The 24,014-nt window shown below is 44.4% G+C and overlaps 3 protein-coding genes across 3 annotated transcripts in view; 1 reads left to right on the top strand and 2 right to left on the bottom strand.

The window, feature by feature from the left end:
* The window catches only part of T265_02368 (hypothetical protein), a gene marked incomplete at both ends in the record, with an annotated part of 19,901 nt that extends 17,230 nt beyond the window's left edge, over nt 1–2,671 (bottom strand). The window contains one exon of the mRNA XM_009166582.1: nt 2,031–2,671. Coding sequence (XP_009164846.1) covers nt 2,031–2,671 — 641 coding nt within the window. The remainder of the gene's footprint in view (nt 1–2,030) is intronic.
* Nucleotides 2,672–2,777: 106 nt separating this feature from the next.
* On the top strand, nt 2,778–6,137 carry T265_02367 (hypothetical protein; the record flags this gene model as incomplete). Its single annotated transcript, XM_009166581.1, has 1 exon — nt 2,778–6,137. One exon carries the CDS (start codon nt 2,778–2,780, stop codon nt 6,135–6,137), a length of 3,360 nt encoding a protein of 1,119 aa, XP_009164845.1.
* Nucleotides 6,138–13,811: 7,674 nt separating this feature from the next.
* Nucleotides 13,812–17,063, bottom strand: T265_02366 (hypothetical protein; the record flags this gene model as incomplete). Its single annotated transcript, XM_009166580.1, has 1 exon — nt 13,812–17,063. The coding sequence occupies one exon, from the start codon at nt 17,061–17,063 to the stop codon at nt 13,812–13,814; it is 3,252 nt and encodes a 1,083-aa protein (XP_009164844.1).
* Between the last annotated feature and the right edge of the window lie 6,951 nt (nt 17,064–24,014).

Below are 24,014 nucleotides of genomic sequence, written 5' to 3'. Positions count from 1 at the left end.
AAATATATTCCTATAAAGTGACAGCAAAATATTTTAGATCCGGTACAAGCACTTCAGAATAAAAAGTTAAGGAGTATGGTATAAAGGATATCAGTAGTGAAATACAGTCCACGATCCAAAATCACCTCCCGCTCTTCCTAGGACTAGATCTTATTAGTGCGCTTCATGCCTCCTACTCGTGCCTATGGGTTGTTTTGAGTCCCACAGGCCTGAGTGATTTCAAATTAGACCCTTGAACTTCAAGAAGAACTTCAATTGTGGGCCTCTTCATTCGAGTTATACAAGTTTCCTGTAATGTGTGTCTTTCTCGATGCAATGTATTTTGGTGCAAAACGAATAATTTTGTCGTCTCTTCTGTTATCTCTGGCCTTCCGGTGGTCATCTCAGCTGTGGCCAATCCAGCAATGGAGCCAAACTATACGATATTTACAAGTGTTTTTATTGAGGAGCGCAAATCTCTGGCTGCCGCCTTTAGTGCATAGCTTCCCCTTCCAAGCTTCTCAGTGAAGTGTTCATTGACATTCCTGTATTCGCGCATCAACCTAATCAACTACCATCTCAGGTGCGTAGCTATCCCTTTCTATCTACCCAGATCATCGTTGAATGAAACTACGTCAAATGTAGCCACTATAAAGAAAGACGGAACGGGTTTTTGCATTCAAAGATGGTGCTGACGATGATGACGATTAAAAGAGGAACGTATTTTAATGATTATTTGAGCCCAGCCTCTGGGAATGGACGTACACGGAAAGGAAATGCTTGTAAATTTTATCCATACTTATTAGAATGCCTAAACCGACACAGATTTGCTTTGTGCTCCACTTCGCATTGCACCATAAACACAAGGCTTTGCAATGAAATCGCAGAGTGGAAACACAAAGCGCAGCTGCTGCGCTTAAATGAGGATAAGTTTTTGTGGGTTTTCGTCAGCTAGACCGACTCCTTTTACTGTATTTTTTTCTAAAGAATTCATTGTCTAATTTTCTCAAGTTCCATGTCGTCTCCCGTGAGAACGCACCGTGCAGAAGTTTTGACCCTGACTGTGTTGTCCTCCAATAGAAAATATCGATTAAGCTCACGTCAAGGGAGAGTTACCTCTATCTTCACGAACAGGTATATCTGACAAGTAGGTAATCTAACTAAAGTTCTCAAAGCTACGGTTGAATAGACAAGATGGTTGAAGAATTTCGTTGGGAGTGTGTCCCACTTGTAGAATCATGGGCCTTGGCTTCCGGATTCGCAAAAATTCCGGATACTATCCAAACAATTGGGCTACTTTCCCCACACAATCTATACACACAAGAAGGCAGACGTTTCAGGAAAATCAAAGTATATGTGTTGAAGCCAGCCTTCGCAAAGCGTGACACCGGGGACTGGGTCACAAATCTGAGTCATAACGTATCATTGATACACTAGTCCCTCCTCTTTTACAACTACTCAGAAATGGTAAATTGTATGAATGACCCAAGAGCCGATCAGAACAAAGCACCTAAAAAATGAACTTAAAAAGCTGCAAGTCTTAATGTCGTCTGTCGGTCACCCAGTGAGTCACGTGACCCGTTATTCCACCCCCCCCTGATGGGTCCTAATAAGGACAAAAGACCCGTTGTAACTAAGATTTCGGGATCCGAGTAAACCTCTGATAGTACATATAGTGTTAGATAAAATTGCACAATACCTTAAGCTTGTCTTCAAAACTCATTTTGGAGAACTTATTGATCCCCTTTGACACCAGAACGTGAGTGATGGGCATTTTGGCTGGCCAGTTGAATGGATGCTAGTGAACACTTTGTAAACGTCAACATGAATATGAAGCACAGCATACTGAAACCACATTCTTTGTGAATAGGGTGCACAAGGCGTGGATATTCAACCAATTTTCATGACATGGGGACAGATGTTACAGAGCTTTGTTTACTGTCATTTGCAAACCCATCTAGCGTACTGTATGCTCTGCTCAGTGATCAAATATAGGAACTCGTGGTCTTATCTTCGTCAGATGTTTAGTTCGACCACTTATGACAGCATACTGTATCGGACCACCACATGTAGCATAATGATGCATACGTTCACGATAACGTGATACCCTCTCGACAGCCGCCATCAACTGTGATTTTCTTATCTGATGATGATGTGCTGTGGTTGAAGCTTCACGATACCGATTATCAGAGTTCCCGCTTGATGTAGTTGATCTATCGCAGCTAGGTGAGAAGTACATTCGATATTTGGGAAATTTGTACTTTTGCATGCCAGAATGCGCGAGGCTGGCAGTTTCTGAATATTCACGACCATGCGGATTGCCATCATGACGATTGAAAGAGTTTGAACTTTCTCGGAACCTGTTCCGTGCGTTTCGCTTTGTAATAGTCTGCTTTATCTGCTCAGTACGGCCAATAGAACGTGTCAGACTGGGTTGTCTGCTTTCTGTTTGTGACCTTTGACAGCTTACTGCATGGTGTTCCACAAAGGTTTCACAACCTGTGTTGGGTGTCGGCTGTGAACTGCGAACTCCTGATACTTGAAGATGTATTTGAGTGGCGGGGACCGAACGGAACGTTTGTTGTCGAGCACGTCGTTTGACGTTAGACAATAGGTGCTGTTGAACGGCGAATAAGTAATTAATGTATGTCTGTGTATCCCAGCTTTGATGTCGGTTATATAAGCTGTACATGGAAAATATGGATGGTTCTAAGGCAGAACGATAGTACTGATGTGATCAACGTTTAAATCGGGGCATATTGATTTTTCTCCCATAAGGTTACATCACCTGATTAGGGATGCAACGTCATCTCGGTTGGCTAGCACGTAGCAGAGTGTTTCATCTTAGCCTGCGGAGAAACTCGGTCCAACCAACGGAATCGTATACACTGGTGGATAAACTTGGTCAGATATACCGAGACATAAGCTCCATCTTATCCTTTCACTCGAAAGTGTACGAAAATTATTTCAATGCGGCTTCTATTCAGTACACAAGGCGATGCTTCCGCTCGGCACTCATTTTCGCTCTCTTCACCTATTGGGGCTGCATATTTGCTGCGGCCTACAACACTGGTGCGTTTGAAGAGCACATCATGAAGCTATTTCTGGTTCTGATGGTAGCAGCGTTGCTCCTTTATCTTTTTTCTTATAACAAATACAGCCATCAATGGTACTCACGCACTTCATGTGCCGTTCTAGCCGTGGCGTTCTCCATATCCATGATCGGCTCTATGGAAGTAATAGTCAAGTGGATTTCTATCATACCGTATTTAGAAATGCTGTTCAGTTTGTGTATTATATTACCTTTAACGCTCGATTTTACGCTGTCTTTGATTGTGTCGTTTTCTTTTGCCTACATGAATGCGGCGGAACATCAGATTACTTTCACCACCTGTGGCAATGAAACTTATTCGTATGGGACTAACCTAACCGATGATCAATCGCGCACCCTGAGTTTTTACTGTGGCATCAGGCATGGTGTTACAATTGAGTTTGCTTTGTGCGTTCTGATCTTCATTACAGGTATGTACCTGCAGTTTTGGAATACAATAAGACGAAGAGCTGCTTTCATCTACATTGGACAGGCCGTGCACCTGCAACGACGAAACCGAAAAGTTTTAGCGACAAACGAAAGTCTGAGGGATGTTCTTATGCCTTCATTTATCTGGCACAAGTACGAAGGCAAAGAAAACCTTCGTCAAACCTATGCAAACAGAAGACTTTACCTCCAGTCAGCAGTGGATGTAACAATTCTCGTCACTGAACTAGTCAATTTCCGTGAACTGATTTCAACTCAAGACATACAGACAGTTGTACTGATCATGTCAGATATGATAGACTACTTTGATCGGAAATCGAACGAATACGACTGTGAGCGCTTGGCTGTTCTTCCTGACACCTATGTATATACTTGTGGTGTTGTTAAATCACGAATGAATCACGCAAGATGTTGTGTGGAACTGGCCCGTGCTATGGTGCATGTAAATGAACACCTGACCTTAGAACGTAGTCACTTGGTTCTTTTACGAGTCGGAATCCACACAGGGAAGGTTACGATTATGGTTTGGGGAGGCAGAAAAGTTCATTATGACTTGATTTCTCCAGATGTCTTCATTGCGTTTCACGTCAAAGATTCTGGTCCTCCAGGTTACATAACGATTTCGGATGACACTCACACACGAGTACACATGAACTTTCCGACAGAATTAGGCGAGAGGCTAATCTTACAAACTGAATGTTTAGTTGATGGGAAGTTCACCGTACGTTCTAAGGCGCTACAAACGTATTACGTAACGCAGGAGCCTACTGAAATGGAAGGTTCAATTACTTCCTCTGTCAAGTCGGAACATGGTCTTTTTGAGCGTTGTGTACACCTGCTGGGCCAAATTCGTGCGAGTAAATCAAGAAAACCGACACTCCTCAATCAAGACTTCGCAAGTGAGGCATTTGCTGCGGCAACAACAGTCGGACGTCGCAGCGTATTTTGTGTCTCTCCAAAGGAATCGGCCATCCCGAACACCTCTATTCATTGTAATGGAGAAATATCTCGTTGGAACAAAGATCGAACTGAAGAATTAGACAGCGGCAAACCCTATCAACTCGACGCAGAGGTTCTGCGTTTGATCACTCAGCTTCGTGCGGACCCAAAGCGGCAAATCACATTGATGCAGTATATTCCAGTAGGCACCTGGTCAAACGTTTTTACAAATCGAGAACTAGAGTGGCATTATGTAAACCATGTTCAAGACCCGAACAATCCTATCTATATTGACTCGCTAAAACTGGCACCCGCTATGGACGCCATAATGATCCTGGTGACAACGGTCACTTTACTGGTCTGTTCGATGACCTTTACTGGGTACGAAAGGAGCGACAGACGTATTTTCATCTTGTATGCATTGGAAGTGTTCGTTGCACTCCTTCTGTGTGTATGTGTCTGCTGGACGAGCACAAGATTTGTACAGTCTGTGACCGCAGGTGTGGGACGTCGTCTATTTGTCATCATGTCCAGAAATTCCACGAGGCAATTTTTTGTCTTCGTTCTAACTATCCTACCAAGCATACATTCATTTATCTTCTTTTCGCTGCTTGAGGTAAACGTTGTTGGAGAGTTACGCTCGAACAACGCACTCATTGTTTTTAACACCATTTCGATCCTCAACATAATGGTTGCTACAACTAATTCAAAATGGATAGGTATTCTAAGTTTGTTTATTTGTCATTTCGGTTACTTGTACACCTATGGCACTATAATTGAGCCAAAACGGTTCAGTCCATCCACTTGGGGCAGTATCAACAGCTTATTAATGGCAGAAGAATTGATGAGTGACCAGCTGATTAGAGTTTGTACATCCTTCATTGTGGTCTTGACGATGATTAACCTGAACGAGAGAAATTGTCGCCTGAACTTCATTGCAATGCGCGAGCTGCAGATCTCTCGTGAGGAGTCGGAAATCTACCATACCAGATTACGAGAGATGATGAATCATTTACTGCCGAGCTATGTTAAACGGCAGCTCCTACGTTCACGTTTTAGTATCCCAAATTCTTCTGTCAAACACCACAATGCAGAATGGGAAAACGTTGGAGTTGCTGTTCTCTATATGTCGAATTTGTACATCACACACTGGAATTTAGAATCCGCTCAATGGGAGCTGAGTTTGAAGGTCCTGAACTTGTTTGTGTGTACCATTGACGATATGATTTCTAGTGGAAGGTTTACTGAGCTTGAGAAAGTGCGCTTTTTCAATGATATGATCGTACTGGCCAGCGGACTGAACCAGTTTACGACCTGGGATTGTTCCGATACAACACACATGGATATACTCGTTGAATTCTGCGTTCAAGCCCAGCGTCGAATGCAACGGATCAATAGTGAACACCTGTCAAAGAAACGAATGATTGATTTGAAGATTGGCTACACAAGAGGGCAGGTTACGACGGCAGTAATCGGTCTGCGGAAACCAACGTTCGTTGCTTGGGGAAGATCTCTTGAAGTGGCAGAAAACGTCGCTCGTAATGCCTTTGCGCACGAAGTACAAACAGTTTTTGAATGCACCTTGATCTTGTCCGCGCAGTATGAGGCTATTTTGGCCGGAGTGATACCTGTTGAAAACGAGGGTCTTCTCGACACTTATATTGTTCGACCGCACCGGTAGAGCTCCAAGACTGCTGTGGGGAATTTTCAAATGCATTTATATCATGACTTTTCTAGAATTAAGAACCCTGCCTGTAAGCCTGATTACAGCATAGAAATAAAAGTTTATCCGCTTGTTCGTGATCAAGCTTAACACATTACCAGTGTCGTCGCGCCAAGGGTATTGATGGCGCAGACTGATATTAATGGCCTGAATGAAAGTTACAGCCTCGATCCAAACCCAAAAGTGTCATCCATAGGTGCAAACCATGTCAACTAGGCATTCATCCCTGTATGCCCCAACGTTTAGTACCTGAGAAGCAGCTTAAAGTTATCCCTCTGTTCCTCCCCCTCATCATCATCATCATCATCATCATCATCATCATCACCATCAGCAACATCAGCAACAGTGGTGACTATTGGTAATGCGCTACCAAATAAGAGTGGTAATGTGGTTGAAAAAGGCCTTGGGCCTACCAGAAAAATAATATAGGAGAACAAATAGGCATGGCACCACCCTATCACATGTATCCTTAGTGAGCCACAACTAGTCAGCAACTGCTCATCTGCAGTTACGTACAGTTCTGTGTTCAATTGTGACTGGTGGTTGCTCGAAACTCCGGGATTGGACCTGCTTTACGATCCCCACGAGTTGTGAAACCGCTAGTGAGCTGTCGAAGTGTTTTCGGCAACTTCATAAGTAGTGTGTGATATCTGAAAAAGAAAGGACATTGAGAAAATTTATCGAATGAATATGAATTAGAAGGCGATGGAAGAGCAACCGAGTAACACAAACCACAAGGCGAATACAAGGTTGACCCGTCATAACTCTACGGTGTACCTCTCGGGTATCCGAAAGATAGCTGACACCATCACGACTCGCCTGCACTATCAAGCCATTTGTAAACAAGAGCGTGTCCTTTTCATAACGTCCTTCTGAAGCCAGCAAGGTCTACAGTATGGAAAATAGAATAAACCTACCAATATAGTACATTTGCGTGATGGCTACCTGCTGACCGCAATAATGTGAAGGCTTCAACTCTTCTTCATTCCGTTTAACAGGAAAATGTATGCGTCTGATGACGATTTTTAAACTAGTATTTTTGATTCCGGTCTTTTTGAGGGACATATTCGCTTCCCTTCCGGTGCCTAGCTGCCATACCACCCGAAGGAAGCACGAGGGCTGGGATAATGCCAGGTGGCAAGCGACTATCAAGCGTTTAAGTTCCTGCTCCAAGCCCTAGGGGGTGCGACATACTTACGAAGCCTTGATGTTCTGCTTCGTTTGATATGAGTAGTTAGGATGAGGGATGAGTGTATGAGGACACATCACAAGCAATAGGCTGCCGCACTCGGGTCCTTTAGGAAGACCGCTGTAAATGTTTGCTTTTGTCTCATATCCTGACCACTTTTCCTCCGTTTTAAAGAAGACACGAAGTAGCAAGACGTGAATCTGTGGGTGGTCTGAAATACCCAGGCATGCAGCAGCGAATAATTGAGGCCCATACTCAATGTGTAAAGCGGTTGCGTCGAGTAACGCACGTTTGCCTTTTCGTGCACCATCGCTTTGTCATTTTGCACCTCAAGCAAGCCGTTCTCCTCTTTAACTTTTCCCCGCATAAATCTCGGGCTTCATATGCCTCCATGGTTAGGTAGGACCATTAATGCACGCCCTAATAAAATTAAATGCTGGAACTAGGACAAGTTTAAATCCCTACCTCACTCTACCTATGCAAGCATGGGCAAGGCAGACAAGTTACACCTAGTGTGTCCTCCAGGTACATGCAGGGTGGGAGAACAAAGCACTGAAGTCTAAGGAACAAAGAAGTTTGTGTCTAGATCGGTCTATTTGAGGTACGTGAGAAGGGCCTGTGCACTTTACACATGACGATTTCGGGTAGTTGGCATGTTTCACCTCCACTAAGTACCCAAAGTAGTGTAGAACAGGTTGACGGAGCACACAGAATAGAGATGTGAAGAAAAGAGCGATCAGTCAAGGGGTCGCACCCACCGTGTTCAGGCTCTTAGGGTCTCCATTAGCAGTAGTTGACTCGATGCAGCATCAACCTCAGCTGATCTCCAACTGACAGTCGTAGAATAAATATAGACAGGCGTCTTCTGGTCTACGCGCTGCTGACCGGCAGATTTGCATCAGGTCGGAGCCACAATATACTCTATTCACAAGGTCTGAAGCACGTTTTACGCAAGAAAAGCGAGATTCCTCTGAATTTGAAAGGTTTGAGTTGGCGAAATGCCACTTCTTGATGCAATCGCGTGAACGTTGACTTATTGACTTGTCAATAATTGTTAATAATTGAGAACTGCATCGGTTGAAACGTGCTGGTGGTCTGCAATAAAACGAAAATACACTGTATTTCAGCCCAAAAGCGTACTTGGTAGGGAAGAAATCTTTCAGAGGTTTGTTTCTGAGAAAAAACAGTTTTCAGTGCAGACGATGGACTGTACGCCAAATCGGTAAGATTTTCCTGTTGAAGATACTAGGGCTGCTCGGTTCGACATTGTGATCGCATGATCTACCAAATGGAGAAATGAGGAGCATTTTTTCGCGAGATTCCTGGCCAGGCAAGGATTACTGTCATATGGAGCACGTGGGCGAAATTCTTACTTAGATTCGCTATTGATTAAACCACATGAGCACGACTGTTCACAGCGACCTGCCCCACTGAAATAGTGCTTGACAGATTATTCTATCTTGATTAGTACACCTACGTAATGCCATTGAGGTCCAAAATAGCCAGTCGGTTATAGGAGGCCAACAGATTTAGGCGTCTCTTTTTCACTGCACACAATTTTCGGTATTCATACTTCGCTGCAGAATGTGCACATAAAATACGTCGACAAGCGGATAAATTGCTGCACAGATTTTTCTTTTCGACAGCTTATTGAGCATTTTAACATGTAAGACGGCACTTATGCCCGCTGGTCAGTCCCAAAGTCCCAAATGATCTTGTGAGTGAAATCACACACCCAAGGCCTGCCTTCAGATCAATTTTCTAATCATGTTAACCCTCGATACGGCGGTCCGTCAAATAGTGTCTCTTTGCTCATTTGCACATTTCCAGCAATTTCCACAAGGCACATTGGCCGGAATTTCCAACCATCCCTGATGTCTAATAGTTGATCTTGCGGCAAGACGTGCACCTCATTGTATTCTCTAGGTTTCGATTAACGTTTCGTTGACTGACTGCTGGGCCAGTTTGTGGTGAACGGAGAACGGAAGCGAGCGTGAGGGCGAACATCAGCCTGCCCTGAGTCTGAATGGTCATTTACGCTTAACACAATCTGCATCGCAGTTTCTCGTTAACTGCAGTGTAGTCTAGATATCTCAGTAGTTAGTCCGGGCACGATGGTCTCCAGGTGATACAATGAAGCCATTAATTTAAAAGTATCGTTGTCAGAGATCCAGCTCGTGAGAGAAAGTTTAACTTGTTATTGCAGCTAAGCGATTAGCTGACGTTAATTGCTTCGCACCAGCTGATTTCGTGCTCCGTCAAACCACTTGTCTGTCGCCGCACTTGCGCCATGCGTTTGAACGTATATTTCAGGCGAATGCAGCTGATCTGGTTAGTCACGTTACTATGGGGACATATTTAGTGTAAACATGTGGTTCACCGAAATAGTCGAATTGCCTGTCTGCGTTTCTCAACAGACTGAGACACTGCCAACACTGGATTAAATGTCCGATGGGTCCTGCTGGCACAAACCTATCAATACTAGCCGTTTGTCTGGTACGTTTAAAGGAAACTCGAAGAAAAAGCGCTAGGCAATCGGACACTGGTGAGTGGTCCAGCGCAGTATCACTCGTGTTTCCATCCAGTGGCAGGTGTGAATTGTCGCGCTTGCTATCCCTCAATGAATATCGAATATGCAGCGAACTCCGCTACTAAGTCACATCCAGCTCTATGGCTAAACAGTTATGGGCAGGCTTCCAGATGTTGACCGTCAAACCCGATGCAAATACCAGTATATATATTATCATATGTTGGCTGTAATTCGAACGTGGGAAGCACGGTTTTTGTGTGAAGGATAGAAGCTCGCTAGGTATAAGACGGATAAATGATCGCAAAAGCACTGTACAGCAGTGAACCAATTGTTACCGTCAGCATCCAAAAAAGTGGGACAGTAATGGCATGAGTACATACGATACAGCATCGTATCAGTCTTGATCTACGCACACGATGAGATAGCATATAATCACTGGGATAACAGCTTTGACCGTTGCAATTTTCCATCATCCCTTAGGTTTGTATGGCTGAAGCGAGGTTGTACCCGGCCGGAACAAATAACGAAGAGAATGCTCAGTGCTTGCGTTATACCTGCCGATTCGCCAATCTGTTGCATCTGACTGCTGACCCCGCTCCAGTTCCTAGTGCCGAAAAAAGGCTCACTGAAGGGAACACAACCGCTTTATTCCTAACAGCGAGTGCGAGAGCGTAAGGGCAAAAAATACAACGGTCTCAAGCCATTTTATTGGAGGTACACCGTCTGAACTTGGTCCAAAGCCGACTCACACTGTCTTGCTTTGATACAGGGCTGTGACGCACAGAATATTGAGAGAGCGTTGTCTGTGTGGTCTCAGTAGATTACGGGTACTCAGTAGTTACTTTCAGGAATCTGACCTTCCTGATATCTTGTGATGCCAATGACAATGAAATGATGGCAACTGACTCTGACATCATAGTGGTCACCAGAGCGAACCTGTTAAGTCTACAAATCAACTACCGCCGGCTGAGGTAAGTCTATTGAGAAGCAAATAAAAACCGCTTTCTCCAGGCTTAAATGAACACAGCGTACTCAAACACACCTGCTTACGATGAACTGACGGTCGTAGTTTCAAAACAACATGTTTACTATCGCATTCACTGTTCAGCATTCATACGCCGCGACAAAACGCACACAACACATAGGTGTGATTATTACGTGTACGCCTGTATGCGTCATTCACTTCGTCAGCTCCTAAAACGCGGATGTACCTAGGACAGAATCTACTCTAGCCCGTATGGCAGCCACAGGACCCCCAAAAGCGGTCGGACGCCCATGGTTTTATCCCCGAACTAGCCTAGCCTCAATCATAACGCTCGATGTGCGTTATTCGCCCAGATTTACTGCGGACAAGTATGATAAACAGTTTTACAAACATTACACTGAGGGGGAGTAACTAAGGTAGCGTGATGGGTGAAACACTAGATGATTCTGTGTTAGTGAATGGACCCTAATAAGTCTCTCCGTAAACTGGCTAAATTGCTGTCTTAGCTCACAGCGCGAGACATTCGTCTGTGGATGCTGCAGGCCCTTAATAAACTGTCTGAGTCACATTGTGGGGCCTTCTCATATCTCGTGTCCCTTAAATGGACACGATTAGCTATCGGTTTTCCCAAATCTTCGTGCATTGCTCTCCCACTCTCCGTGGAAATTGGAGGACGCATCTGGCGTAATTTGTCTGTCCAGTCCATGCTTCCATAGGTAGAGATGGATATCTGTTACAGTTTCAGGCTTTAATCTTATTGTATTCATTAGTCGTTGGACACACATATAAGTTTGCCTCATGCAGACACTTTGAACCTGAAATCCACGCCGAACTAAGAACGCAAATCGTGTTACGTGAATGTTACTGTGTTTCTCGACTGATTGACTGACTGCTGTGCTGCTGAATTGCCAACCTGCCAGCCAGTTGGCNTACGATGAACTGACGGTCGTAGTTTCAAAACAACATATTTACTATCGCATTCACTGTTCAGCATTTATACGCCGCGACAAAACGCATATAACACATAAGTGTGATTATTACGTGTACGCGTGTATGCGTCATTCACTTCGTCAGCTCCTAAAACGCGGATGTACCTAGGATAGGATTTACGCTAGCCTGTATGGCAGCCACAGGACCCCCAAAAGCGGTCGGACGCCCATGGTTTTATCCCCGAACTAGCCTAGCCTCAATCATAACGCTCGATGTGCGTTATTCGCCCAGATTTACTGCGGACAAGTATGATAAACAGTTTTACAAACATTACACTGAGGGGGAGTAACTAAGGTAGCGTGATGGGTGAAACACTAGATGATTCTGTGTTAGTGAATGGACCCTAATAAGTCTCTCCGTAAACTGGCTAAATTGCTGTCTTAGCTCACAGCGCGAGACATTCGTCTGTGGATGCTGCAGGCCCTTAATAAACTGTCTGAGTCACATTGTGGGGCCTTCTCATATCTCGTGTCCCTTAAATGGACACGATTAGCTATCGGTTTTCCCAAATCTTCGTGCATTGCTCTCCCACTCTCCGTGGAAATTGGAGGACGCATCTGGCGTAATTTGTCTGTCCAGTCCATGCTTCCATAGGTAGAGATGGATATCTGTTACAGTTTCAGGCTTTAATCTTATTGTATTCATTAGTCGTTGCACACACATATAAGTTTGCCTCATACAGACAGTTTGAACCTGAAATCCACGCCGAACTAGGAGCGCAAATCGTGTTGCGTGAATGTTACTGTGTTTCTCGACTGACTGACTGACGGCTGTACTGCTGAATTGCCAACCTGCCAGCCAGTTGGCCNGCTGTGCTGCTGAATTGCCAACCTGCCAGCCAGTTGGCCGAAAGTCGCATGTATAGAAAAGTGACACGGTGTTTATCACGTGAGGAAAACGACACCACAATCAACAGTACACAGCGGACAAAATCATCCGCTGACGGCTGGTGTGAACGGCAGTGCGCATGATATGCATTTGATCCTCTCGTTAACACCAATTCGGTAAATGGGCTACGTGCACTGATGATCTCAGTAACCATTTGAGTAGGGTCCGAAGGCTGGATTTCAAATGTCAGCCAGAGTAAGACTCCGTAGCGTGCAAGAGGAGAAGACACGTGCTCACGTGATTGTCAGTGCATAGAACAAAGAATGACAATGGGTTTTCTGTCAATATTGCATGGGAATTAATGACATAACTTCAAAAATCCTACCAGGTGAGTAGGTTAAAACAGCGTGCGCCCGACATGATTTGAAGGTTTAGGTGGCGAATGCAAAATTTGTCACCGATTCTGGTAAATACCCAGGGAAATAGTTGAAACGAAAAAGAAAGTCGAAGTTTTTAATACCAGAAAACAGTGGAGAGTGTCTCAGGGTCCTCGGATGGCTCAACAATCATGAGGATAAACTCGTCCCAGGAATTCTCACTGCGGCTTATGTTACTGCAAATCACGATCCCCACGAAGCGCACCTCACCACATTCATAACCCAAGGTATGGTCAGTCCACAAACTAGATCAGACTTCCTTAGCTGCATCAGAAACTGTCTCGCTAACATATTCGCATGGATTCTTGTTCAGTACTAACTTTTCCATTAGCTGCATCAGAAACTGTCTCGCCAACATGTGGATTCTTGTTCAGTACCAACTTTTCCAATCAGTGCATGGACAACTCTTTGTTCCATCGTTTTGTTAGTAGTACTGCTCTTTGAATAGTGTTCGAAAAGTCATGGAATTGTTTCGACGTCTCTTGCGGCAAATTTATTCATGTAAGTTGTGGTAAGCTGGATGCGTTGGTGACAAGCAAGTATTCGTCTTTATTGCCGTAGAGCCAAATCTGACGACACCGACCAACAGGCGGCAGAGTCGACTGTGCAGAACTTGCTGTAATCCACTGTCATAAATGTCAAAAAAGCATGTCAGGTTTTCAGTCTGAGATGTTCAAGTGTAGCGTTTCTGAGTACATGAGTAGGTGTTTATCAAACCTTTGCCCCGAACAAACACTTCTCCCAGGGATTCGAATTCGTACTGAGCCTTTAGTTGGTCATATACATGAGAGGGTACTTGAACGATGCCTGGTTTTCCAGTCATGTGCATTCGACTTGCCACATTTACTGTGTCTCCCCAAACATCGTAGAACGGCTTTCGAATACCGATAATTCCGGCAGTGACTGCACCACAATTGTAGCCAATTTTCAGTTCGAAGTTCTCAGAACCAACGATATAGTTGGCGTTGAATTCTTCCATGGCATCTATCATCAGAAAACAAAAGTCCATAAGTGCGACCAAATGAGTTTTACTGTCTGCCGTTTCGGCTAGTTTATTCGGATTCAGTCCAGATGCAGCCATATAACAATCGTTCATCGTCTTTATCTTCTCCACCTCGGCCAGTGTTGGACGTGACAGAAGACCATCGAAAGAAGAGATAATAGCATTAAGTAGCACAAGAGCTGATTCACCACCCTTGTAATCCTCACGGTAATAGGTGGAGAAAAAGTTTGAAACGGAGGCAAACATCACACCCGCATTTGGAAGTGATACTGCGTACGTCCAAGGCTCTTTGACTGGGTCTTTGCACAGCAACATCACCCGATTTAGCACGTATGGAGGAACAATATTTTCCAGGAGATCGCGCGCTTCTTTCTCCTCTTCATCTGCTCTCTGACGGGCCGACAAGGCTTCACGAAGCGCACGAAAACCGTGACGACAAGAATGATGATTTAGTCGAGTGATGAAATACACCATCAACAATATAGGGAACCATTGTAATTCTTCAAGCTCAACGAACTCCTCTGCGACAACTTTTCCCGTCCAGTTAAGTACCAACCGTAGTGTAATCAAAGTCAACAGACAACCAAGTGAACGTACGATCGCGCTAGACGTCGCAGGGAGAATATGAATACAGGTGACCAGAACTTGAAGATCGAGCACCAGTCTGTTGACCAAACCACTTGAATACATCTGCCCAACAGTCCACTGTAGCCAAAGGACTAACCGAATCGTTGGTATACTTGTAAGCAGAAACAGCGTGCACTCCTTAACAAGCTTCAGGCTGATTAGACGCAGTTTACCTTGTAAACATTTCGGTGAGATAGGATGTTCAGTGTACCAGATCACCAGGGTAATTATAACAGCTTCACAAATGACTTCAGCAATAGAAAAGAGCCTAAAGCCCAGATGGATGGGGTCGGATTCCAATACAGACAACCAAGACACCATTAGTGTAAACAAACACATACCAACAGTACCAAACACATCAATCGCATAGGAATACTCCAACGAATCCATGTACACCGGCCCTTCATTCGCGTTATCCGGGGATCTATCTGACAACTCGGTTAACCAGAGTTGAAACAACCGTGTCCCAGATTTTGTTGGTAACTGGTCGGAAAATTTCATCAAACCTTCCTGTTGTCCACGCATTTCGTTAATTATGGTCAAGAGGGGGCGATACAATTTGGTTTTGTCTTCGATTCCCACAGGGGTTCTCAACTGGTCGCTTCGCCAAATTGAACGGTATTGCTCCGTTGAAAACGAAGTGTTCATTACCCCTTCATCTACAGTTCCTCCATCTTCAAAATCGACAATCGAATGGGGGAAATCATCAATCGAATCCAGCTTTCGCCGAGCTTTTAGTCGTTGGAACAGGGTGATTGATTTTTCTACCGGGGCGTTATACAACACAGAGGAACGGGGATTGACGAAAAACGATTTTATCCTTGTCCTACCTAACACCATCCCAGCTAGACCAGAGCGAATCTCTTGCTTCACGTCCAACCCCGGACCAGTAGCCACTTCGTATACGTGCTTCACCAAAGTATAGGTCGCCTCAGAAATATGCACGCGACCAGGCAGTCCACAGTTTGCCAAGGCATTCGCAATTGATACATCGTACGAATAGACATCATATCGGAAACGTTGCTGCCCAATTATAGCAGCATTTACTTTTCCCGTGTGAACGCCAACTCTTAAGTTCATTCGTTCTTGGTAAGATTTGTTGAACCGCTTCATAATTCGGCACAGCCCCAGACCCATTTCAACACATGCCTCTGCATGGTTGGACTGTGGAACAGGACATCCGGCAACACAGTAATAACAGTCACCTAATGTACCGATTTTTTCACAATTGAAAATACCACAGAGGTCGTCGAAATAACGATACAGATCGTTGAGTAAACTAACAACTTGTGTCGCTGATTTCTGCGCACACACTTGTGTAAATCCCGCAATATCTGCAAAAAGGATACTCACATTGTCCATCGATTCCGAATAGATCCACATGCGTTTACCTTGCCTAAGTTTCTCTTTTCGTAAATGCATGTATTTCTTGCTCACAACAGAAGGCATAATTGTATCGATCCAACGAAACTGTTGGGAAATCACTTGTTTACCCCAGTCACGAGCCTGAAATGCTTCGATCATCCGCAGAAATGCGGCTCTTCGTCGTAACCTAAGCCTAAAACTGGTAAATAGAATAGTAAAGATTATACCGATACATTGAAGATTGTGTATGAGCCGTTCTGAGTGCAAGAAGTCAAATGGTATAGTTCTTGCTCCATCATGATCTATCGCTGTTCTATTCACGGTTTCCATCTCCGATGGACAGATGAAGATCACAAAATTTAGCGTCACACATGCAATCATTTTAATTGCGGAAATCGCAACTAGGACTCGCCAACTCATAGGAAACAGTATAAACAAGAGCATATACAAAGGAACTGACGGTAAAATCGCTCCCTGCACGGCAAATAAAAGCTCCAATACCATGGCGATGAGCCCTCCACATAAAGAACAGACGGAGTATGGAATCGTAGGGAGTTTTGAAAGGGTTGTTGTGTACATTGTCAACTCCCCTGTGATCAGTATGATAGCTGATGAAAACCATGGTGCTTTCAGGGAATGGGATTGTATCAAGCATGCGATCAACCAAGAAAGTGTCATTGCTATCAAGACTTTGAGAGCAGCACGAATAGAATAGATGGTATGTGGGAGAGAAACTTCTTCAAAATAGTCCTCTAGCACATAACATCCAAAGTTCCATATCCGGCGAATTTCACCACATGCCAAACGGATACGGTTTGTAAGGCTGGAACCAGTCCGGGAGCTTAAATCCTGTGTAAGATATATATCAAAATAGCCCGAACTGTGCCCGCCATTAGCTCCATGTTTGAGTCCTGAACTAACTGCACACATGGCAGAAGTCACTGCAATACGGTCTATTACGCGACACGAATTCGACCTGGGAAAAATCGATTCTGTAACGTGATCAACCAGATGCCACTAAAGTTCGATAGGATGACAGGATGCAATAATGGACCAAAGTCTGTTACCTGAGAAAAAAAACGTCAAACCTACAGAGCAACAGTTGGTGGTACACGTCGTCAACTATTCTCCTCAGGATTCCCCTCAAAATAATGTTTGACGGTGAGTGTTCGACTGCATGAGTGTTCTGATGCAATGAGCAGAAGGATAGGAACCCCTGATTAGACTTCGACTTGTTCGAGCCCGCAGTTTGTGTCACTGATTCCTACTGTCACTAATTTTTTGGGAATTGTGGAACAGAATTCAGCGTTGTAGAAAGAATGCATTCAAAGTGTTTGCTTCCAATAGGCCTTATTAGTGCACAGGTGATGATGGCCATAATACAACTCACAAGGTGTGTGCACTAACAACAGCCTTTACGGTGGTTGACAGTAGTTTGCAGAAGCGACTTGCACCATGTATAAAATAAGGGCAATATAGAGTCTGGAGCAAGTCAACAGGGAACTTATCGTATACGAGAGTGCCTTGGCGAAAGTCTGGACGGTGGGAACGTGTTTTCTCCGCAGTTTGGTTGCTAAATTTACTCCATAAATGTCCATGGACTTGGAATGTTTGGCTGGCTCCTTGCTCCCTGCGCGCGCGTGAGTCTGTGTGTGCTGACTGTGTTCGGTTTACCTATACGTAGGTCCGTTTACGTGTACGTGGGCGCGTCAGCGCATAATTAGTTGCTAAGCTGACTAGACGATACAGGCAATCGGTGTCCGATGTGTCAGCTCAATGTGACGTGGTTTGAGTATGGAAAAAACAAGTCTGGCTATCCAGTGAGCGACAGTAAGCTGAACAATCAAGTATGTGGGTGACCGGGTGGCTACAGCCTTTACAAGTATTCTGTGCATTTGCAATTTTACGACGAATTTCACGAGTGTGCTAATTTTGGCTAGACCCTACGATAGATTTCAGTATTTACCTTAACGTGTATCGGTTGTAAGCAGATACCATTGGGCTGAGGAACTGTTCCTGTAGGTAGGGGTTGCGTTTACTTCGGTAGATACATGTAATAGTGACATCACTGCTAAATGAGAACCTAGAAAATGTTGTCAGGGCACATAAAACTTCATGTGAAACTAGCTCTCTAGAAGGCAAAGAAAATTATTGAGTAATTTGAGAAAATGTCCGATCGAAGGAGTTTGTCACGGGATACGAGCGACGTTGGAAGTGGATTATCCCTTTGGAGGCCAAGAATGCAGTTCAGAACGACGGCTCCAAGTTCTACAGAGCCAATCACAGTGAGCCATTCTCCAGCGGACATATAAGAACGCTCAGTCATACATTAAGAGGACGGTGAACGACGCTGCTCGTAATCTAACAAAAACGCATGATTTTGCTTTAATAAACTTAGACATTCATGAAGCGCAGTGGGTTCTTTCGGACTGGCTTCCCAGAACGTAAAACAAGCTGCCTGTACAAAACTCCACGCCGTCATCCCTACCTACAAACCAGATTTTCACGATACTTTCGCACGCAAAGCAACCTAAGCCGACTCGCACTACGAAGCTTAGCATGCGTGTCGGAATCTAATGGCCCAACACCCGATGATCCCTGTTCACTCAAACTACTGCGATTTACACACAAGACAGAATATGTCAGTTTTGGAGATGCAACCTACCGTTGTTGCTGAAGACCAGGTATTACGCATCTAAGTTTTTGAGAAGCCGTCACGTCGACAGCAAAACTGGACGAAGTGCCAAAAGTACTTCCCAGAATCGGCTAAAATAATCTATGACCGTTTTTTCGGAAACATAAGGTGCTGCATCGTACACATTTGAAAACTGACAGGTCGTGTTTCTTTAGTCTAATCCTGAGAGTAGCAGTAGAAACAATCAAGCAACAAGTAAATCAAAAGGTAAGTGGCTCGACTTATTCAGGTACTACGTAGACAATCAGACACTGCCACTGATATTTGAAGGCGATTTCAACAACATTGCGGGTCGCAACGGATAGCTATAGGAGACCAACGTAGTGGAGCCATTATCTTTACCAGGACTTGATCCGCTCCAACCTACTCAGTGCAGGGTGAAAGAGGAAGAGCAGAAGAGAAAACTGAAACAGTGAGAAAGTTTAGGTAGGATGACCAGATAATAGAAAATGAAAATAGCAAACACTCGTAGGTTTGCTATTCCTCCGGTCGGAAATTAACTGTGAGACTTGCGCAAAAAAGACGGCAATATGCTCCATAGTTTGTAACACCAACTTGACAGAAGGAACAAGAAATTCGAACAGCAGACCAACTGGCTAGGCCATATGTCCATGTTATTGTATCTACTTGAATCCCACTACATCAGCCCAGCATATCCACCACTGGAATTCTAGGTTACACTGGGGCTCACATTCTCAGCTCTACGCCACTGACGAAGGGATACGGCACGACTGGCATCAACCGACGTCAGCCCTTTTTTCAAAGAAGGCTTTAGAACCTCGTGTGCTAACTAAACGGAGGACGTAGTGTCTAGCACGTCCTAGATGCTGACATGTCTCAATGCATTAACTATAGAGACCACTAAAGAAGAATAGCGTGCTTTTACCAAGGTTGATATTTTCATGGGACAGACACCAAAGCGCCGATACATTTACAGGAACTCAACCACCCTAATGTTTTTGGATAAGGCAATCGGAAAGCTTCGTGAGGCCGATCGGCCGGTCATTGCGAATAAGCATCTCAATATTTTGAAAGCTCCGTATACTCATTCAGCGTGTAGAGTGAGAGCATCCAGATATCTGTGTGGGACCTTCTTCATATCATCCTTCATTCTAAACTTCATGACTGACCCTTAGTAGCATGCTAATCTCCAGATGCTGTTCACCAATTTGAGTCTTTAGGAAAGAAATATAGATCATGACCAGAAGCACTTTTTATCTTCACAACCAAGGTACGAGGCCGGATTGGGAATACTCCGACCACCTATAAAGCAGATGACCTGCTCAAGAATGTTGACAAGCCTAACTACTGAAGTGTTTCATGCACTGACTGAGTAACCTATGAAAAAACATAAGATGCTCTTCACTCGCTTCATTTCGACACTCTGGCATGTTTAATTATCGACCAAAGACACAATTTGTAGTGCTTCTGCGCTGCCTATCCCTTTTTACGTTTCAAAAGTTTGACCCCTCTGCGAGGAAGATGCAAATGGGCTGTCGAGCTTTGACTGGCCCCCATCAAGCTAACTGATTGGACTGGCAATCAAGCAGAAGATATGGCAATAGACCAAGTGCAAGCCCAGTGACCGATCAGCCAAAACTGTCTATCCCCGAATAAAGCATGTTCCTCAAATGTTGAGAGATGGACTGACACACAAGTCCTAGTTAGCTGGAAACTGAAGAGTCGTGGTTAGTCACTGACTAAGATTATAGATGCCTTGGAAGCTCCTTCTGATAAAATTGTTGTCTAGTTGGGCAAGAGGCAAGAGGCTGGAGACAATTTTTGATGAGGTAGATTATCAAAGCAACCACGGAGCCTCTACCTAAATACCATTTTGCCTGCCGTAGGGTTCAGACATCTATTAATTCACGGGGTACCCACTCATTTTGCTTCTATGACCCTCGATTTTTGTGCATGTTCATCCAACCAAACGGGAAACGAGCAGAGTTTATAAAGACTGGTGTGGCATCCGCAAAATAACAGGAGTGGCGCTAAGTGTAACCCACGGCATGCCCAATCCGCTTAATAACCGACAGCACTAAAATATCGGGAATTTGCAAGCGCTGGCGCTGTTTTTGCGTTTTTTTTTACCTTACTATCGTGGTGGTGAAGTAAACTGGTTAGCTGGTGTTTCTAGCATAAGCATAGTGTATTATGCTTATGCTGGGGTCTGTCTGTAGAGCTCCATTGAGATTATCGCTGGAAAAACTTTACGTACAATACTGAAAATAATATTATCCATCAGGTGTAAAAAAGAGCGTTCAGATTTTGTGGTAAATAAACCTCTGAGGTGTTCAAGAGTTAATAGAAAACCTTTTCGCCAGTAAAACTGGAAAACTGAGTGAGATAGAACATAGTTATTGAGCTGCCGCCTATGCCTTGCCTGCATATCCATCGACAGTGGTCGCACGATGTTTTCTTCGATGATAAGTCAGAATTAAGTGGGGGTCTAAGATTGTACTGCAGTTTCTTGAGATCACTATGGCCTAATAAAAACGCGATGAAATAGACACCTATCACGGGTGAACTTCGCATAAAATACCCAGGATTTTCGTGAGTATTTAGGCTCGTCTTAGGGACGAGGCATCCTTCTCTGGCTATACTGCTCCCTTTCTCTCTCCCTTTCTCATCCGTAATATTCTTCAACTAATTGTGCTCCACAAAGGCCATGTAATGTGTATTCCGGGTATTGGAGCAAATTTCAATCAGGTCGATGAAAACTCTGGACAGCTTGGTACCCGTTTCATCATTCTTAGGGTTCGTCAGTTAGGCCTAATCTCTAAAACTCGATCAGGCATAGCTCCGAATTGATGGATACTGCAAACGGAAAATCCATTCTTCGTCCAGGATCTGGTATAAGTCACACTACTACCAAGTCTCTACCTACTTTTCTTGGCGGCCGACTTGTGCACTCCCTCTTCTCACCACTTATGAAGTGCGGGTTTCTGGTTGTCTATCCTGTAGGGAGAACTCATTGTAGTTGTTATACTTAGTTTTGTATTCATAGTCCCTGTTGGAATTATCAAAAGAACTGCAAATTAACTACATCGTAAGCAAGCGTGAACATTTCTTTTGGAATGACGCCCTAGTGTTTGCCGTGTTTAGCACACTTCCGATACCTTCAGGCGCCCCTGTTTTGTGTGGACCGCCGATCCAGGATGCAATCAGTATCCACCTTCGTTTATGCTCAGTTGTCACCTAGTGTCCAATTTCTCGAAACTTAGGCACCTGAAGTTGTTCTGCTGTTCGGTCGACGTATTCTGTACACAATGCTGAAACTACACTCGTCTACAGTGCCTAAGGATGGGTCGATGGGTTCGTCATAAAGTTCCCGAAATGGACACCAGGCCCAGGGTAAAGGTAATGCGAAGGTCCGAGGTATGGTCGTGTTCCAAATGGTCTAATTACTTGATTTAATGTTGTAGGATCTCCAGAGATACCACCTAAGATAAAGACTTCCTCCTCCAAAATTCGCGCTACAATGCAGTACAATCAATAGCTTTTCCATAAAAAGCCTTCGCACTGATTGGCTAGACAATGTAAACAACGCTTCCGCTCGGCCGATGTAACTGTAGAAAAGTAGATCATCATTATCAGCTGTAATAACCACCTACTTGTCGCACACTGACTGTAGCTGCCACAATCTCCCACGGATGATTTGGGAAGGTGGGGTATACAGCTGCGCATTGGAGGCGGGAGCTGATAAATTGGTGCGCAAATACAGAGCTGTCAGTGGGATTTTAAGTGGGTGGGGGTGAGATGGGAGCTATTCATAGCTTGGATGCACGAGCGCCATTAAGTGCGCGACTGGGCCATGTCTAACAATGTCTCTAGCCGTTGATGTGGCCCGTCTGGGGATCCCCATCCAGGGAAACGGTAATGATCAGCACAGTTGATTTTGTTAGCAATGGCTTTCACACTTCGCTGCCAAGTCACTTCCCCCGGCTCGTTTCCACCCTTCGCGTGGTTCTGCAAAAGAACCATTCGAGGAATTCGGTCGACCGGCATATGGAGCACGTGGCCAAGCCAACGCAACGTATGAAGTGTGATCAGTTCTTCTATCGTGGGTGGGTCATTTCTTCCGAATACCATTCGACGTATTTCAGCATTGTTGACCCTGTATTCTCACCAGACTCGGGCAATGCTCCGAAGACATCAGTGGTAAAATACTGAGTCTTTTGACGTCCTCGGCGCGCAGCGACTAGGTTTCTGACCTGTATAGTATTACGGAACGCACCAGTAATGTAATCTCGACGCTTGACGGAGAAGCTGATGTCACGCCTACGCCACAGTTGACGCAGGTTCATAAAAGCTGCTCTGGCTTTCCCAATCCAGAAGAGAATATCTTCTTTCGCTGACCTTCATCCGTCCTAACCAGCAAGCACATTTGTAGTCCAAATATCAGTAGTACTGAAGTCCAACATTATGCCTACCTTGTAGTGACTGTCGTCAGCTTGTCAACAGTACGCGACGCAGGTTAGGTAACACGTATCCATGATAGGGGTGAAATACAGGCTTTGAGATAGTTCGTCGGCAGTCAATTATTCCACAATGCAAGCAAGCACTGTGTATACGTGTGCGTCAAGTAAAATTACCGTATTTCTGGCACGTTTCTGTCACGCACTGCGGTAGGAGACATTTGAGACTAGCAACATACACTCCGATGAACTGTTTCTGGTCTAGAATTCACGGTTGAAAATAGTGCCGCGGAATGTGAAACTCTAGGACGTTGGAGACACGACATTCCATCAGACCGTTCTCTATTCCATTTTTTTTGCCGTCTTTCATTCAGTTATTTGAAAAAATACACTGTGTGGTTTAGAGTCACGTGGAGCCAGACTAACTAATGAAGTTTTTGAGAGGTCTGCGTCAGCTGCTGCATCGTTCTGACGTAAGCATCCTAGTTCAGTAACTTCACAAGCTGAATGCACCAAATGTGTGATTCGATTCTGAAATTAGTAATCTATAATAATAATTAGTAATTAGTAATATATACGCTGTATCAATCACCATATTCTCCATCCCCTCTAGGTTTTGACAAACATTTTGGGTGATTCGCAATGGAATTTTCTGCACTCGTTTTTGTTCAATTTAGCTTTTTTGCTGCTACGCAATCACTCAGAATCATATCTCGACACGCCACTTTCACATGTTCACAGTGATGAACTGCTCGGGATTCTCTGGCT

Source organism: Opisthorchis viverrini (genome assembly GCF_000715545.1).
Source record: "Opisthorchis viverrini unplaced genomic scaffold opera_v5_28, whole genome shotgun sequence".
In the NCBI taxonomy this organism is placed as follows: domain Eukaryota; kingdom Metazoa; phylum Platyhelminthes; class Trematoda; order Opisthorchiida; family Opisthorchiidae; genus Opisthorchis; species Opisthorchis viverrini.
This window is presented reverse-complemented; position numbering and strand designations above follow the sequence as displayed.